The sequence below is a fragment of the Numenius arquata genome, chromosome 27 (assembly GCF_964106895.1).
Source record: "Numenius arquata chromosome 27, bNumArq3.hap1.1, whole genome shotgun sequence".
Classification (NCBI taxonomy): Eukaryota; Metazoa; Chordata; class Aves; order Charadriiformes; family Scolopacidae; genus Numenius; species Numenius arquata.
Genome location: NC_133602.1, coordinates 889,011 through 905,044, shown reverse-complemented (window position 1 = coordinate 905,044; position 16,034 = coordinate 889,011). Strand labels below are relative to the sequence as shown.

The window sequence follows — 16,034 nt, the reverse complement described above, 5'->3', positions numbered from 1 at the left end:
GCCAGGGACTGGGAAGCGGCAGAGCACCAGTCCCACCACCTTCTCCTGCAGGAGGAAACCTGGATCTCAAGAAAGGGGTCTGCCACGAGGGCCGAAATTCCTACTGCTCATGGAAAAGGGGCTTCGAGGGGGCTGTGCTTACAGCTGGTTGTGTGGGGGTCCTCCATCGGGAAGGGAAGGTGCCCCCCGAGACACTGTGGGGGCCAAAACGGCGGCTCTTCAGGTCGTGGCGACGCAGAAGTGCTTGAGAGCATCGGCGCCCAACTGGCTGCTCTCCTCACCTTTGCTGTTCAAGTCGTCTTCGTCGTCGCTGAACGCGGCCTCGGCGTTGTCGTAGCAACTGTCATCCTTTTCTGACATGTGATTGTCCATCTCCATGGAAACGGGTTCCTCAATTTTGACTGCGAGAAGGGAGGCAAAGGGGGCGAGAGCGGAAAGGGAGGTCAACGGTGGCTCCTCGGGTGGCAAGACCCACCTCCTACGAGTCCCCTCTACCCATAAACGGGCTCCGATAAGGAGAACAAAGTGCTTTGAAAAGGGACAAAGTGCTTTGAAAAGGGACAAAGTGCTTTGAAAAGGGACAAAGTGCTTCGAAAAGGGACAAAGTGCTTCGAAAAGGGACAAAGTGCTTCGAAAAGGGAAAAAAAAGACTCTGGGCAAGTGATGGACCCTGGAAAACTCAAGCTGGGGACAAGCATTCCCAGTGACTCCATTCAACCATCCCCACCCGATGCCAAGCGTGGGTCATTCTCCACCTAAAGAAGCTTCATGCTTCACCCCTCGCCCAGGCCAAGAGCAGAACCCGAGTCCCCGAGCAGAGAAAAAGCTTCTCCAGCCCCACGAGGAGCCCGGGAAAGAGCGGGGTTTGAGGGTTGGGTGGGTCCCTTCAGCCGGAGCAGCTGATGCCAGAGGAAAAGCAGATGGGCTTCCAGTCCTTGGGCAGGTCTGACCAAGCAGCAGAGCTTCTCCTGTTAAATACAGGTCAGAGATGCTTGCTCTTTGTTTAACCTAATTATGTTAATCAATTAGCTTCCAGAGAAGAAAGGCTAAGTAGCCTCTATGGAGCAAGGAGAGAACTAATGGGCATCTTTAGCCCAGAGAAGAGCTGAGATGAAGGGAGACCCACAACCACCCATAAATCGGAGCACCCAGAGCCTTCCTCTCCCCAGAGTCCGGATCTGACCCTCCCAAGGGCTGCTATTCCTGCAGGAAAGCTGGGAAAAGCCGGGAAAGCACCTCCCACAGCCTCCCTCTGCCGCCCGCCCTGCTCCCTACCTTCGATGGGGGGCGAGGGCGAACTGCAGAACTCCGGGAATTTCTCCCTCAACATGGCGCGGAGCTCTTTGTCCAGCTTGGGGTTGTCGAAGAGAGGGGCCAGATGTCTGTGTCGGGGGGTAGGAAGGGAAAGGGATGAGAAAAAGCCGGGATGTGGTGTCCTGCTGCATCGCTTCACCTTGTGGACACGCGAGGGGATCCCCTCCCTCACATCAGGGCTTTACGGACCACGAGCTACGAGGTGCCACCTTCCTCCCTGCAGCTCCTGGGGTTCCCCTACTTTGTCACCAGACGTGGGAAGGGGAGAAGGAGTTTTACCTCCTGGGAGGAGAACATGACTAATGGAGCACCATGAGAGAGGCTGCTCCGTCCAGCTCAGGGACCAGGAAGGGCTTGGGGACATTTCTAACCATCTGGAGTGGCTATAGGTTTCTTAACCTTTTTTTTTTACTTTCCTTCCTTCAAGGAACAGCTCTCAGGAGAAGCCCCAGCACCATGAAGACACAACTATGGCTTCTTCCATGGTTCATACACAATACAAACGTTCTCTGAAGCTCTTGCAGAGCCTGAAAGTTGCTTTGACCAGGCTGGGGAGACCCAGGAGAACTGCTGCCCAGCAGCTGTATAACTGTATAAATGTAGTAAAATTCAGGGCTGTCTTACGCAAGGACTCGCTTCTCCACAATGTGGGTGAGAGAGTTGAAGACACCTTGTCGGACATGAGCCTCCAGCGGGGGGTAGAAGTTGGGAATGATCTGAAAACGGGAGAAGGACCATAGTTAGTGCCATGAAGCCTTCTGCTGCCAACCATCGGGTCTGTGTCAGCCAGGACCAGCTACGGCCATCATCGAGCAGCTCCTTGGGTCACCCTTGACTCCAGCACCACCACATCCCAGATGCTCTTGACCAAGAGGGGAAGCAGGAGAGCTCTCCTAGACCAGAGAATCATGGAATGGTTCGGGTGGGAAGGGACCTTGAAGACCACCCAGTCCCACCCCAAGACACCTCCCGCTAGCCCAGGTTGCTCCAAGCCCCCTCCAACCTGGCCTTGAACCCCTCCAGGGATGGGGCAGCCACAGCTTCTCTGGGCAACCTGGGCCAGGCTCTCACCACCCTCACAGCAAAGAAGTTCTTCCCCACGTCTCATCTCAATCTCCCCTCTTTCAGCTTAAAACCCTTCCCCCTCGTCCCATCGCTCCCCTCCCTGCTCCCTCCCCAGCTTTCCTGGAGCCACTTTAGGGACTGGAATTCTGATGGGGGGGGCTGGTCCATGCCTTTGGGTTCTCCACCCTGGAGAACGAGCCAGTGCATCTCCCGGGGATGAGAAAAACATGCAGATGCCACCTCGGGAGCCGTGAGAAGCCCTGGGGCTTGTGAGGACCATGCTCAAGCGCTGCAGGAGCGGGGGGAATACGAGAAGGGCACCCTAAAAGCCTTCAGCTCTGTCCACACGCAATCCTCTGCTTCTGGAGGGAGGAAGAGGACTCCTCCCTGAAATCTGGGTCATCCCGGGAACCTTCCACCTAATTCCTCTGCCAGGAACCAGGCGCTTGGAGCGGGGCAGCCCGGGGACGGGAGGACACAGAGCCGGGCGTGAGGGAGGAGAATGATGCAAGTCGCTTTTCTCCTGCCACGGAAAGACCCCACTTCCAAGAAAACACCATCAGCCCTCCCTGGGACGAAGTTACTGGAACCAGTCACTCTTGGCACCACGTTCCCAACTCTTGGCACCACGTTCCTAAGGATGGAGGGGCAGAAGCAGCTCCGATCCCTGCCCAGGGAGGACTGTCCTTTGAAGTGGAGATGATGGGTCCCACTTATTCCCAGCTGCAGCAGAGATTCCGTTTGCCCCCAGGGAACGAGGCCGGGCCAAACATCTCATTAGGTGCTAAAGGGAACAATTCAGAAGCTTTTTTCCTACTAACCCTCCCATTTCAGGATTTATGTGCGGAGTTGGGAAGTCTCCCGTGCCTTCCAACCGCCGGCATTCCCATTAAGGAATGACACATGGGCCCTGGATTTAGCAAGAGACCTCAAGGACCGGCCAAAGCCTCCCGTGGCTGGTTTTAAGAGGTGAATAATTTGGCTGAGCGTCCGCAGGGGGTTGTGCCTGATCCTGCTCTTGGCTGAGCAGCGAAGGGGAAAATCCCTCCTTAATTTAGCATAGGTGAGGGGGGGGGGGTTAAAAGGGCTGCCAGCGGATACCGAGGCTATTTCGCAATCAAGGGGCTCGGGGCAGAACAGACCACAGGATGCACTGAGGAACGAGGGGAAAAAAAACAAACAAAAAACAACATAAAAGAAGGGGGAACAGCTTTTTTGGCGTTCTTTTTTTTTTTGGTTTTGAAGAAGGGGCAGCGAGATGACGCTATTTTGCTGCTCCAACATCCCTGGCTCTAGGCATTCACGAAATTCCTTTCCTGTGGGACGGAGAGGCAGAGGGTGTTTGCCCTGAAACTCTCTGGGGAGCGAAGAGATCTGTGTTCCCTGAGCACACGTTACAATTCCTGCCCTCAGCGAGAATTCGCCGCTTGGGCTGCTCCCGGCTTTTCCTGGGAGAGGAGGAAAAACATGGACCCACACCGTGGGGAGCGCTCAGAGGAGAGCCCAGCTGAAGGACCAGGCTGGAATCCTTAAGGGAGCATCTCCTGGATGGAGAATTTCCATTCCCCCGCACCACGGAGAACCCCCCCGGCGCTAAAACAAACCTTTGAGGCTAAAACACCCCCCCCAGGGCTAAAACAAGCCCCCAGGGCTGACACAGTGACCAGCTCTCTTTGGACCTGGCTGGTGTCAGCAGATGAAAACGCGGCTGTTTCCATCCCCACCGTCCTCCTTTGACCCTCCTGAGGAGTCTTCTGGGTCCCACTGGTGGCAGAGGGACGGCGGGGCCCCCCGAGGTGGCTTTCACAGCCCTCACAACTCAACCCCCGTCAAGAAACTCATTTGTCAAGGCCACAAATTCCCCGGAGAGGGAGGGGGGGCTCACCCGGCACATGAAATCCAGCAACGTGGCGGTGATGGCAGGGTGAGGCTTCATGGAGTGATGCATCACCAGAATGGCAGGCTCTGGAAGGAGAGAGAGTGCTGAGAGCCCCAGAGATGCCCACACCCCCCGTGCCCCCACTTTTTTCCCTGCAGACCCAACCTTTTGCCCCTGGGGCATAGAGGGAACCCCCTTCTTTTGGCTTGAACACACTATTTGCCCTCATCCTGCTCCTAAATAACACTTAAGGCTTCAAACGATGGCCAGAACCAACTTTCCTGCAGGCAGGAGCTCCCAGTAATGCTCCCAGTTGTACCAGTCCCTCCCTGGGGACAGGGATGGATGCTCTGGGACCAGCCCAGGACCTCAAGACTCTTTGCTGCTGCCACGGATATGAAACCCACAATTAAAAGCGGCTCCATCAAAGCAGCTCTCCCCAAAGCCAGCAAATCCCAGGAGTTCAGGGCAGGGGAAGGAACTGAAGCTTTTTGGAGATAATCTGTTGGGCTTTTCCCCACCAGATCCCCCTTTTCCTCTACTCTGGAAGGTGTTAACCCCTTCCCCTTCAGAGAGAGCCCCCCCTGTGACATACCTATGTTCATGATGCTGTCCTTCTCCGGGTTGAAGAAGAGCCAGTCGTAAAATAGGGCCAGTTTGGCATTCGAGGCAGCAACGTTGGACTAGAGAAGGAAAAAAAAAACCAAACAAACAATAAATTGGCTGATAAATACAGTGCTGAGCCTCCGTCCCCTCTCACACCCCACATTCCGGGCTCTGCTGCTGCGAGGAAGGGGGGAGCCATGCTCTTCCCACCGAGAGGATGGGGCAGAGCCGGCAAAACCCCCCCGGGTACCTGCTGCTGCTGCACAAGAGTGAGTTTTCAGAGAGAGAGGGACAAATTCTTGACCAAATCTACCTGCTTTGGAAGGGGATCCCACCAGGCCGGCACCCAAAGGGGCACCCAAGGTGATCCCAGGAATGGGAGACACAAGCCACGTGGCTACAAACCTGAATCGTGTCTAATTGGGCCCCGCACGTCCTTTGGTGTTATTTATTACGTGTTTATGGGCACAGCAACAGTTTCCTCCGCAGCCTCTGGGTGGGACAAGGGACAACAGCCCAGGCAGGGAGAGTGGAAGCCAACGAGGCTGTAACGAAGCATCTCTTGTGCCCCACGGGGACAGGGGGGGCCCCACGCCTTGCAGACGGGCCATAAACATAAATCGTAAATCAGGTTTGACAAGCCAAACGTGAGAAGGTGAGATTTATGGAGGGGAAAGCAGATCCCAAAGGACCCAACGTGCAGCAGAGCCAGGACTAAAATCCAGAGCACGTAAAGGCCGACGTCCTAATGGCTGCTCCGCAACTCCCTCCTTCAGCCCAGCCAGCAAACACCTCATCCCAGCCTCTGGAATGGTTTGGGTGGGAAGGGAACTCAAAGATCATCTAGTTCCATGGGCAGGGACACCTCCCACCAGACCAGGTTGCTCCAAGCCCCCTCCAACCTGGCCTTGAACCCCTCCAGGGATGGGGCAGCCACAGCTTCTCTGGGCAACCTGGGCCAGGCTCTCACCACCCTCACAGCAAAGAACTTCTTCCCAATATCTAACCTAAATCTCTCCTTTTTCAGCATAAAACCCTTCCCCTCATCCCATCGCTCCACTCCTCATCAAGAGTCCCCCCCGCAGCTTTCCTGGAGCCCCTTGAGGGACTGGAAGGGGCTCCGAGGTCTCCCCGGAGCCTTCTCTTCTCCAGGTTAAACCCCCCCAACTCTCTCAGCCCGTCCTCACGGCAGAGGTGGCCATCAGCAGGTGACCCCCTTGCCCTGCGAAGGAAGGGACGGCGGGCCATTAACGTGACTCGCTTTGGGGGGTCTCACCGTGCAGGTGGTCAGCAGCCACCCGATGATGGCCCAGCGCGGGAGGATGTCGGAGCTGAGCACCTCGTTGGAAGGATGGACCACGCCACAGATGTAGCGTATGAGGTCGCAGCGCAGGGACTGGCTGTCCGGGGTGGACAGGTATTGCCGCTGAAACCAGTCCTGGTACCGCTTCTGCTGGCCAAACCGGACCTGACGGGAAGGGGAAAGACGCGGGTTTTGCTCCAAAGTTTGGGAAAAGGCTGCTGGGACCATGGTCTGAATCCTCCGAGCTGCCTCTTTCGGCAAACTCCGCTTCTCGCCCTGGTCCCTGACACCCCGGAGCTGGCAGCATCTTCAGAGAAAAGCCCGAGGAAGCAAAAAGGGCCATTGTGCGGAGTTTTGGCGTCGTGACGTCCCCAGCAGAGCGGAGGGGACCGCACGCCCCACGTGTGTGGGGCACAGACAGCTCTGGCGGGGGCGGGGGAATCGAGCTTGAGCTCTGCCCCGTGCGAGAACGCAGATAAGAGTTAACCCCCGGTGCTGTGCGGCTCCCGGCCCCTCTGGAATACGGCTGCTGCTCCGATAACCCACCGCAGAGACAGCGCTCGCCCTGGAAAGCCGCCAGCCAGCGGCAAAGCTTCCCCTGCAAAGCCCTTTTTGTGCCATTTAATAAATACCAGGGGACGTGTCTCAGGCCCGTCGACATCAACTGGGCAGCCTCTCCCTCCTCCTGTCGCCGTCAGATGCCAGAAGCAACAAACACTCGCACCAGTAAAAGCTCTGCCCTCCCTCCCCGTGCCCGGTGCCACCGTGGGAACGGGCCCGGAGCACCGTGGATGGGGCAGGGAGGACGTGTGGCCTCCTCCTCCTCCTCCTCCCCGGCGCTGGCACTGGACCCTCCCCGGGGCGAGCAGGAGGGAATTACCCGTGAGGTCATGAAGAGCAGCTTGGTTTCCATGTCGGGAGTGAGGCGACAGGCCAGGAATTTGCGAGAAGTCCTCGACTGGAGGAGCTGCAGGACACCTGGGGAGAGACAAACGGGAGCTGGGCAGGGATCTACCAGCATCTGTCAGGAGCTGAGGTCGGAGCGTTAAGCTCCGTTTCCCTCAAGGCAGTGGGAAGTGATGAAGATTTTGGCTGGAAAAAGGCTTTCTAAAACATCTTGGAGCAAGCTTCGGTCAGAGATCACTCATGAGGACGCCGGGAAGGAGAGGCTGGAGGAAGGGACAAGATCTGGGGGAGAAATGAGAAAGTCCAGATGCCAAGTCCTAAGCCGTGACCACCAGAGCACGTTCCCCACCTCCCACCCCCTCGCGAGGGAGCACAAAGATGATCTTAGACTCGTCCCGGTTACTGAGAAACCACTGGTCCCAGCAGAGATGATGGGTTTTGGACAGACCGCTTGGCCTGGGCACCGAAAAATGGGAGCTGGCATAAAGAGTGCCCACCCTGGGCTGTGCCAGCTCCGAAGTCCAACTCCTCCCCTGGAGGAAAGGTCCTCAGATGTGATAACAAAAATCAGACATAAGAAAAAAAAAAAAGCAACCCTGTGTGAGTGAAGAGAAGGGAGAAGGGGAGGTTGCAAAAGCTGCTCTCGTTCCCAGACGAGAGGAATTTATGACCCAGGTTTTGCTGCTGCTGCTTGACGAGACCTGCAGGATTTCCAGGGCATGAGAAGAGCCGCACATCACAAAAGAGCCACAAAAGCACCTGGGTGGTCAGAGGGAGGGAGGGACGGATCCTGCATCCCCAGTCACCCCCTGCTGTGGTTTTCCCTCCTCCTCGGTGACGCTGAGCTCTGGTCCTGCTCACAGGAGCTTAGTGAGACTGATGTGGATCAGAGATTATGGAGAACACACGGACTGGAAGCGGCTGGAGATACCAGCCACCTCCCAGGGCAATTATTACAGGCAAGAGAGCAAAGAATTAGCCTTATGACCCACTGCAGGGGAAATTATTTTGGGGAGGGGACCTTCCAGGCTTCACAGGAGCAAGAGGTTGCCCAAGGAATTGGTGGAATTGTCACCCCCAAAGGTATTTAAAAGCTGGGCAGACGTGGTGCTGAGGGACATGGTGATGGGTTTGGGCAGTGCTGGGATGATGGCTGGACTCGATGATCTGAAAGGTCCCTTCCAACCTAGAATCATGGAATGGTTTGGGTGGGAAAGGACCTTAAAGATCACCCAGTTCCGCCCCCCCTGGGCAGGGACACCTCCCACCAGCCCAGGTTGCTCCAAGCCCCCTCCAACCTGGCCTTGAACCCCTCCAGGGATGGGGCAGCCACAGCTTCTCTGGGCAACCTGGGCCAGGCTCTCACCACCCTCACAGCAAAGAAGTTCTTCCTGAGATCTCACCTAAATTAGACAGAGCTTCTGTTCAGAGCCCTCCCACCCTCCAGGGCCGCTGGGGGACAGGGAGGAGTGACAAACCCAGGCTCCTGGTGCAGCCCCAGACAGAGCCCACCTCTCCCTGCCACCCCGAGGGTGCCAACTGCCCACGTTGGGGTGGCCCTTGGGGACATGCGTGAACTCTGCCCACTCTAAACATCAAGGAGAACCAGGCTCGTGTCTGGGGGCGCTTACCCAGGCGTCCTCTCACCTCTAGGAGCCGTCGGGCAACGCCACGGGCCACTGATTGTGGTGTCAAAGAGAAGAAAAAAGGGGAGAAAAGGAGAAAGGGCAAAAACCACGAGGGGAGTTCGCTCCTTGTCAGAAGGGAACGAGTCAGGAGCGCTGACGTTGCCCCCAATTTAGGTATGGTTTGGCTAAAAGCGGCCTCAAAAGCAGGAGATAACCCTGACCAGTTGCCCCCACTGGTGTGGGAAGCGAGGGAAGCTGGAGGGATGTTTTGAGGTCCAAGCACAGACGCAAAAGCTCGGGGCTCAGCTGGGAAGGTCCAGACGGAGCTAAGAAACGCTTCCAGTGAACGATACGGCTGCAGGAAAAGGCAGGGCTGAGCCCTGGAAATGCAAAACGTGAGCCTTCCTCGGGTGTAGGGCTAAAAATCCTCTGCTTCCACAAGCCCCCCGGTTAATTCTGGTAGCCCAGGGAGGGGGAAGCGGGTCCCTGCAACCCTTCAGCTGGGCAGGTCTCAGCAGAGACAGGAGGTGGGTTCTGGAGACGGAGAAGCCAGAGATCAGAGAGCTTAAGGAGCATTTAATCAAAGGACGTGCTGCGAGTTTCCCTCAGCACAATCCCAGATCTTTAAAGCGCCATTAACACGGCCCCCGAGAGGAGAACAGGCACCGGGGGCTGGGGGGGGGGGGGGTGGAACACCCGAAAGCCCCATTTCCGAAGACTCATTAGAATTGCTGGAGACAGCTAACGATGTGACAGCCCTCTAGAGGAGTGAATAATTTATACCAATCAAAATTATAAATATCACACTCTCTCCATCGTGTCTGTTTTGACCCAGACCGAGCAGGGAGCTCCACGGCGCAGCGGCCGGCACGTCAAGAGAAATAAAAACCCCGTTTGGAAAGTCTCAGTGGCTGCATCTTCTGGATTTCTTGCTTTAGAGCTACGGAGAGTCACCGGGCTCTTTTCCGGGGAGTCTGAAGTGTTGTCCCCCCTTGAAGCACATCAGAAAGACTCGGAAGCTTTCTATCTTTGGGCTCTAAATTCATTTCAACTTAATTAAATCCAGCAACAACTACGATTACGGAAGTGTTAAGCCCACAACGAGTAATAGAATTTAATGACCCTCGTCGTGGCCCAGCCACGTTCCCGTGATCCGTCGCTAGAGCTACCTGAACTATCTGTTTTTCAGGATGATTTAAAGCCCAGATGCCTAAAAGGACTCCGCAGCGTTAAAAAAAAAAAAACCAAAACAAAAGGAAGAAAGCTGCCAAGAGCCAGAACTGGCCACGGGAGAGTGGTCCAGGCCCTGTCCCTATCCCTAAGCTCCCTGTAGCCGGCAGAAAACTGCTTTTGGAGGCATCTTCTTCGAGCTGTGAGTGCTGAGAGGGGCTCTGGAAGCTTCCACACTGATGGAGATGGGATGACACGGTGTAATTACAGCTCTCTCTCCTCTAAGGAAGCATCTGGAACCCACACCCCACCGTGTTTTGCTTTAGAGGGGCTCTAAGAGCCTGTTCTCTCTAACACCTGGGCCAGACGGGGCGTGCAGGGCAAAAACCAGCTGCCCTGCAGGATTTTTGCTCCAATTCACCCTGGAATGGGCCCAACAGGGTGCGTGAAGTTGCCTGTGGCTAGCGGGGCTCTGGCAGAGGTTGCCCCCCCTGCGCGTAGGCAGGGCAGGAGGGAGCCGGGGAGCCCTTCGGCCCTCCTTTACCTGTGAACTGGGCGCTGAGGACCTGGGGGTTGTGGATGATGTCCTTCCAGAGCTGCTCAAACTCAGGGATCCTGGCCACGTTCTGCAGCAGCCGCACAAGGTCCCGGCCGATCATGAAGCAGTCCATGAACTGGGGAAAGGAGAGGGGGGAAAAATAAATCTCATTTACTGTTTACCTGGTTCTCAGCAGGAGTAAGGGGATAAGGCACTGGGAGGGCAGGAGAAGGGGGAGAAGACACTGGGAGGGCAGGAGGAGGGGAAGGGAGAAGGCACTGGGAGGGCAGGAGGAGGGGGAGAAGACACTGGGGGGGAAGGAGGAGGGGGAGAAGACACTGGGGGGGAAGGAGGAGGGGGAGAAGACACTGGGGGGGAAGGAGGAGGGGAAGAAGGCACTGGGGGGGAAGGAGGAGGGGAAGAAGGCACTGGGGGGGAAGGAGGAGGGGGAGAAGACACTGGGGGGGAAGGAGGAGGGGAAGAAGGCACTGGGGGGGAAGGAGGAGGGGAAGAAGGCACTGGGGGGGAAGGAGGAGGGGAAGAAGGCACTGGGGAGGCAGAAGAGGGGGAGAAGGCACTGGGGAGGCAGAAGAGGGGGAGAAGGCACTGGGGGGGCAGGAGGTGGGGGAGAAGGCACTGGGGGAGCAGAAGAGGGGGAGAAGGCACTGGGGGGGCAGGAAGGGAAGGGAGAAGGCTCTGGGAGGGCAGGAGGAGGGGGAGAAGGCACTGGGGGGCAGGAGGAGGGGAAGGGAGAAGGCTCTGGGAGGGCAGGAGGAGGGGAAGGGAGAAGGCACTGGGAGGGCAGGAGGAGGGGAAGGGAGAAGGCGCTGGGGGGCAGGAGGAGGGGAAGGGAGAAGGCGCTGGGGGGCAGGAGGAGGGGAAGGGAGAAGGCGCTGGGGGGCAGGAGGAGGGGAAGGGAGGAACAGTCGGTCCTTCAGCCTCCCCGCCGGCTCCAGATGATTCACTTTTTGCACAATATCTACAGCTCCTGCCCCTGGCAGCCTGCCCTGTCTTTTGAAGCTCACAGGTTTCGGCGAGGCAGGGTGACAGGCGGGAAGGTCAGCGGCTATTTAAAAATGTTCTTTCTCTCGTAAAGCAAACAATCGGCCCATAAATCTGCCATTTATTTTTTTTTTTTTCCTCTCCAGGACCGCAGCCAGTCTCTGAAGTTCGGACTTGACACTTGGACCTTCCCGCCCAGCGAGGAGGAAGGGGAGAGAGGGCAAGGAGCTGCCGAGCCATCACGTCCCGCGGGGCTGGGACACCAGACGCAAGGATTTCTGCCTACACCCAGCTTTGGTGGCTTCCCCTGCACGATATGGACGAAAAAGTGGCCTGGAGGTGGCCATCGTGTTCTCCCCAAGCCCAGGAAGACACTCCCCAAGGGAGGAACCGATGTTCTTGCAGCTCTTGGAAGCCACAAGCACCGAGGTGCCGCAGCAGCAGGAGGAGGAGAATGGTTTGAAACCCTCACGGTTTGAATAAAAAGAGACCAAAATGAAGCAGCCCCATCAAAGCAGCTGCTCTTCTCCTCCCTACAGCCTGGAGTCTGATGGGATAACTGGGGTAAATGAGTTTAAAACCCATTTTGAACCCGTTCTTGGCCTGCTCTGAGAATGAATGGCAAAATATCGCCTGTATGGCACAAGCTTTCTGCCTACACCCAGCTTTGGTGGCTTCTCCTGCACGATACGGCCCAAAAAGTGGCCTGGAGGTGGCCATCGTGTTCTCTCCAAGCCCAGGAAGACACTCCCCAAGGGAGGAACTGATGTTCTTGCAGCTCTTGGAAGCCACAAGCACCGAGGTGCCGCAGCAGGAGGAGGAGAATGGTTTGAAACCCTCACGGTTTGAATAAAAAGAGACCAAAATGAAGCAGCCCCATCAAAGCAGCTGCTCTTCTCCTCCCTACAGCCTGGAGTCTGACGGGATAACTGGGATAAATGGGTTTAAAACCCATTTTGAACCCATTCACAGCCAGCTCTGAGAACAAACCACCCAGCACCGCCCGTGCAGCACAAACTGGGGGTGACTGGGGAACCAGCACCTCTCACACTTCCAGGGATAAGGGCAGACACCGACTCCTCGGAGAAACACATCTCTTTTTCCCAGGAAATCCCCAGATTCGCTCACCCGTTCCCGGAGGAGGGAGATGCAGAAATCCACCTCCTTTTGACGGAGCACCTGGAGCTGAGACGTGCCGTGGTGGTCCACGATGAGGCGCAGGTAGGTGTACACCGCCATGGCGATCAAGAGGCTGCTCTTCAGCACCCACTCCCTATAAAGGAAGAAATAAATAAAAAAACCACCTTCAGCCACCTCCACAAGGGATCCACAGCCAGAAATGATATAAATACGGAGACTCAGGATGGAGGAAACTGAGGAAACCAAGGAAACAGCAAGGGCAGGGACTCCAGCCTGGAGAATGTTCACCCACGGACCATTCCCTGCTTCGAACCAGGTGCTTGGTCCAGCTCTTCCTCCCCCAGGCCAGTCCCATCCCAGTCTAACGTTGGGGTGCTGGCACCCCAAACTCTCTGGCAGCCCTCAGACGAGCTCAAGCGAAGCCCTGGGTGGGTTTCCAGGCCCACAGCGATGTTTGCTGCCACAACCATGCCAGTTATTTGCCACCGCAAGCGATTCATAGATTGGTCCAGGCCGGAAGGGACCTCCAAAGGTCATCTAGTCCGACCTCCCCAATGAAGTGCTCGAGAGCGAGCAGAGGGAGCAGCAGCCCCACGGATGGAATTGACCTCCATGCCAACATCGACCACCACAGGAGCCTCTTTACTGGTCTCCACAGCCAGAACAGCACTGAGCAAGAGACAGTCATAGAATCGTCCAGCTTGGCAGGGACCTTTGAGATCATGGAGTCCAACCAAATGCAGCAGGAGAAGCGATGAAGGACCTTCCCGTGGGATCAGGCCCCAAAACGCTCTCATGCAGACCCCCGCAGAGGTGTCTCCATGCTCCCCTGCCACCAGTTTGCCAGTGTAAAGTGGATTAAGCTGGGAAAAATCAGTGGCATCCTGAGCAGCAGGTCAGACAGGGCAGCCCTTGAGCTCCACACTGGGCTGGAAGCAGCTCCCGCAGCACCAGGAGCAGAAGAACCAGAGAATCATAGAATGGTTGAGGTTGGAAGGGACCTTTCAGATCATCAAGTCCAACCATCACTCCAACACTAACAAACCCACCACTGACCCGTGTCCCTCAGCACCATCTCTGCCCGGCTTTGAAATCCCTCCAGGGATGGTGACTCCACCACTGCCCCGGGCAGCCTCTTCCAAGGCTTCACAACCCTTTCCGTGAAGAAGTCTTTCCCAATATCCATCCTAAACCTCCCCTGGAGCAACTTGAGGCTGTTTCCTCTTGTCCCATCTCCTGTTCCTTGGGAGAAGAGACTGACTCCTCCATGGCTACACCCTCCCTTTGAGGGAGTTGTAGAGAGTGAGAAGGTCTCCTGAGCCCCAGAGCTGCCAAGTAGGGCAGAAGGAAAAGGGCAGGAATGGCTACTGGTGGGGCTACCAGCACCGTATGGCAAGAAGTGGGGAAAACCAGATGTGTTTACGTTCAAAATTTGGAGAGATTTGGAGAGGAGAGACATCACAGCCCCATCCCAGGCACGGCAGGAAAGTGTCCTACCCCGGGGAAGGACAGGGGCCAGCAGGGCTTTGGCTTTGGCCAGCACAGGGTTGCGTGCCCAGGACTGGTTTTGCGGCCACAGATTTATTTCCCAGCCAAGCGAAGGGTCTTCCTGAGGTGCTCCGTGTCCTCGGAGCGGCAGGACCCGGGGGAAAAGGGTTTCCACGGGCGGCTCGGCCGCCTCCTGCCCTGGGTGTGCCGGGTTTTGGGCCTCCCTTATCTAAACGCAACAATAAAATAGTCTCGGGATCCATAAAAAGGACCTCGTCAAGCGGGCGATTTGCGCTGGGTGCCAAGAACGGGCCGACTCGGTGCCTCCGACGTGATTGATGACACCCACCCCTCCCTCCCCATCCAGCATCCATCACCGCGAGCCATAAATCACACGGTCCCCTGGAAGTGCCACCGCGGCAACGTCACGGCCACCTGAAGGGCCACCAGCCCCGCGGCAAAGTGACTCAGCTGCCCTAAATCGTGGCAGGGAGGGGAGCCTGGGAAGACGCGAGGAGTGTTTGCTTTCCCAGGCTCTTCTCCCCGCATCCCGCAGGTTAATTAGTTTGGGGCGGGGGGGGACGACGACGTGGGGGGGGAGGACTGAGTGGAGGTTTCATTAGGGAGGATGTGGGAGTAATTAAGGCTGGGATCCCCGGGGGGGCAGCAGGTCAGCGTGTCCCATGTCCCCCCCCCCGGCCTTTTCCCAGCGAGGGCTGGGCAGAAAAGAGAACAAAATGCTGTCAAAGGAGGGCAAAAGCCACCCGGAGCCGGAGGATTCATCGATCCAACGGGCAGAGAGAAGGAAAGCACTCGGAGGAAGCATCGGGCTCGTGCTGCAATTAGCAACGAGCGGCTCAATTAACACAGAGCCTTCGAGAGGCAGAGGAGCTGCCTCCTCTCCAGGGCGGGCAGCGCTCGAGAAGCAGCTTTGCTGGAACTGTTTTTAATTAAACCAAGCCCTCCGCGCTCCGAATGCGGCATCAGACCTTCGCATGCGGGGCTTTAATTAAAGCTCCGGCTTTTCCCCCTAATCAAAGCGCATAAATCCAGGTAAAGAGCTGCAGGTTCTCCCTCGGGCTCAGTTCCAGCCTGAGGGTTTCTGTGCCGCTCCGAGGACCAACCATCGACACCCCGGCGGTACCTTCAACAGGGGCTGAGCCTCTTCCTCTGACATCTGCTCCTCTGACAACCTCAAGTGACAAAATTCAGCCGTTATTCAGCGTTTGGAGCTTTCTCCTGCAGACCCAGGGCCAGACGTGGCCTTGGATGGCCACTGAGAAGCTGCTCTTTCTCCCACAGCCCAGCTGTTTGCAGTTATTTGTTCGCAAGACAAGAGCTGCCGGGCTTTGGCACGATGGGGAAGGCTCCCAAGGCGCTACAAGGCACGGGGTGGCCAAGAAGAGTAGCACCAACACATGGGAAAACCACGTCAAGAGCTGGCAGGGGCTTAAATACGGTTGGGAATGGAAGAGCTGAGCTTAACACAATGTCAGGTGAGGCAATTCTGCAAAGAATCGGAGGTCAACCACGTCCAGAAGATCACAGGGTGGGAAGGGACCTTGAAGACCATCCAGTCCCCCCCTGCCCTGGGCAGGAACACCTCCCACCAGCCCAGGTCGCTCCAAGCCCCCTCCAACCTGGCCTTGAACCCCTCCAGGGATGGGGCAGCCACAGCTTCTCTGGGCAACCTGGGCCAGGCTCTCACCACCCTCAAAATAAAGAACTTCTGCCCAATATCTAACCTAAATCTCTCCTTTTTCAGCTTAAAACCCTTCCCCCTCAACCCATCGCTCCCCTCCCTCATCAAGAGTCCCCCCCCTTCCAGCTTTCCTGGAGCCCCTTTAGGGACTGGAAGGGGCTCCAAGGTCTCCCCGGAGCCTTCTCTTCTCCAGGTTGAACCCCCCCAACTCTCTCAGCCCCCCCTCCCAGCAGAGGGGCTCCAGCCCTCCCAGCATCTCCGGGGCCTCCTCTGGCCCCGCTCCAACAGCTCCG

At 56.9% G+C, this 16,034-nt stretch overlaps 1 protein-coding gene across 1 annotated transcript in view; it reads right to left on the bottom strand.

Annotated features, from left to right (window-relative positions):
• INTS3 (integrator complex subunit 3) overlaps positions 1-16,034 on the bottom strand; it is a 50,147-nt gene that overhangs the window by 16,460 nt on the left and 17,653 nt on the right. Inside the window, exons 7-15 of the mRNA XM_074164386.1 lie at positions 12,540-12,684; positions 10,416-10,545; positions 7,048-7,145; positions 6,141-6,332; positions 4,854-4,941; positions 4,265-4,344; positions 1,939-2,030; positions 1,276-1,382; positions 282-401 (exon numbers count right to left, since the gene is read on the bottom strand). Coding sequence (XP_074020487.1) covers positions 282-401; positions 1,276-1,382; positions 1,939-2,030; positions 4,265-4,344; positions 4,854-4,941; positions 6,141-6,332; positions 7,048-7,145; positions 10,416-10,545; positions 12,540-12,684 — 1,052 coding nt within the window. The remainder of the gene's footprint in view (positions 1-281; positions 402-1,275; positions 1,383-1,938; positions 2,031-4,264; positions 4,345-4,853; positions 4,942-6,140; positions 6,333-7,047; positions 7,146-10,415; positions 10,546-12,539; positions 12,685-16,034) is intronic.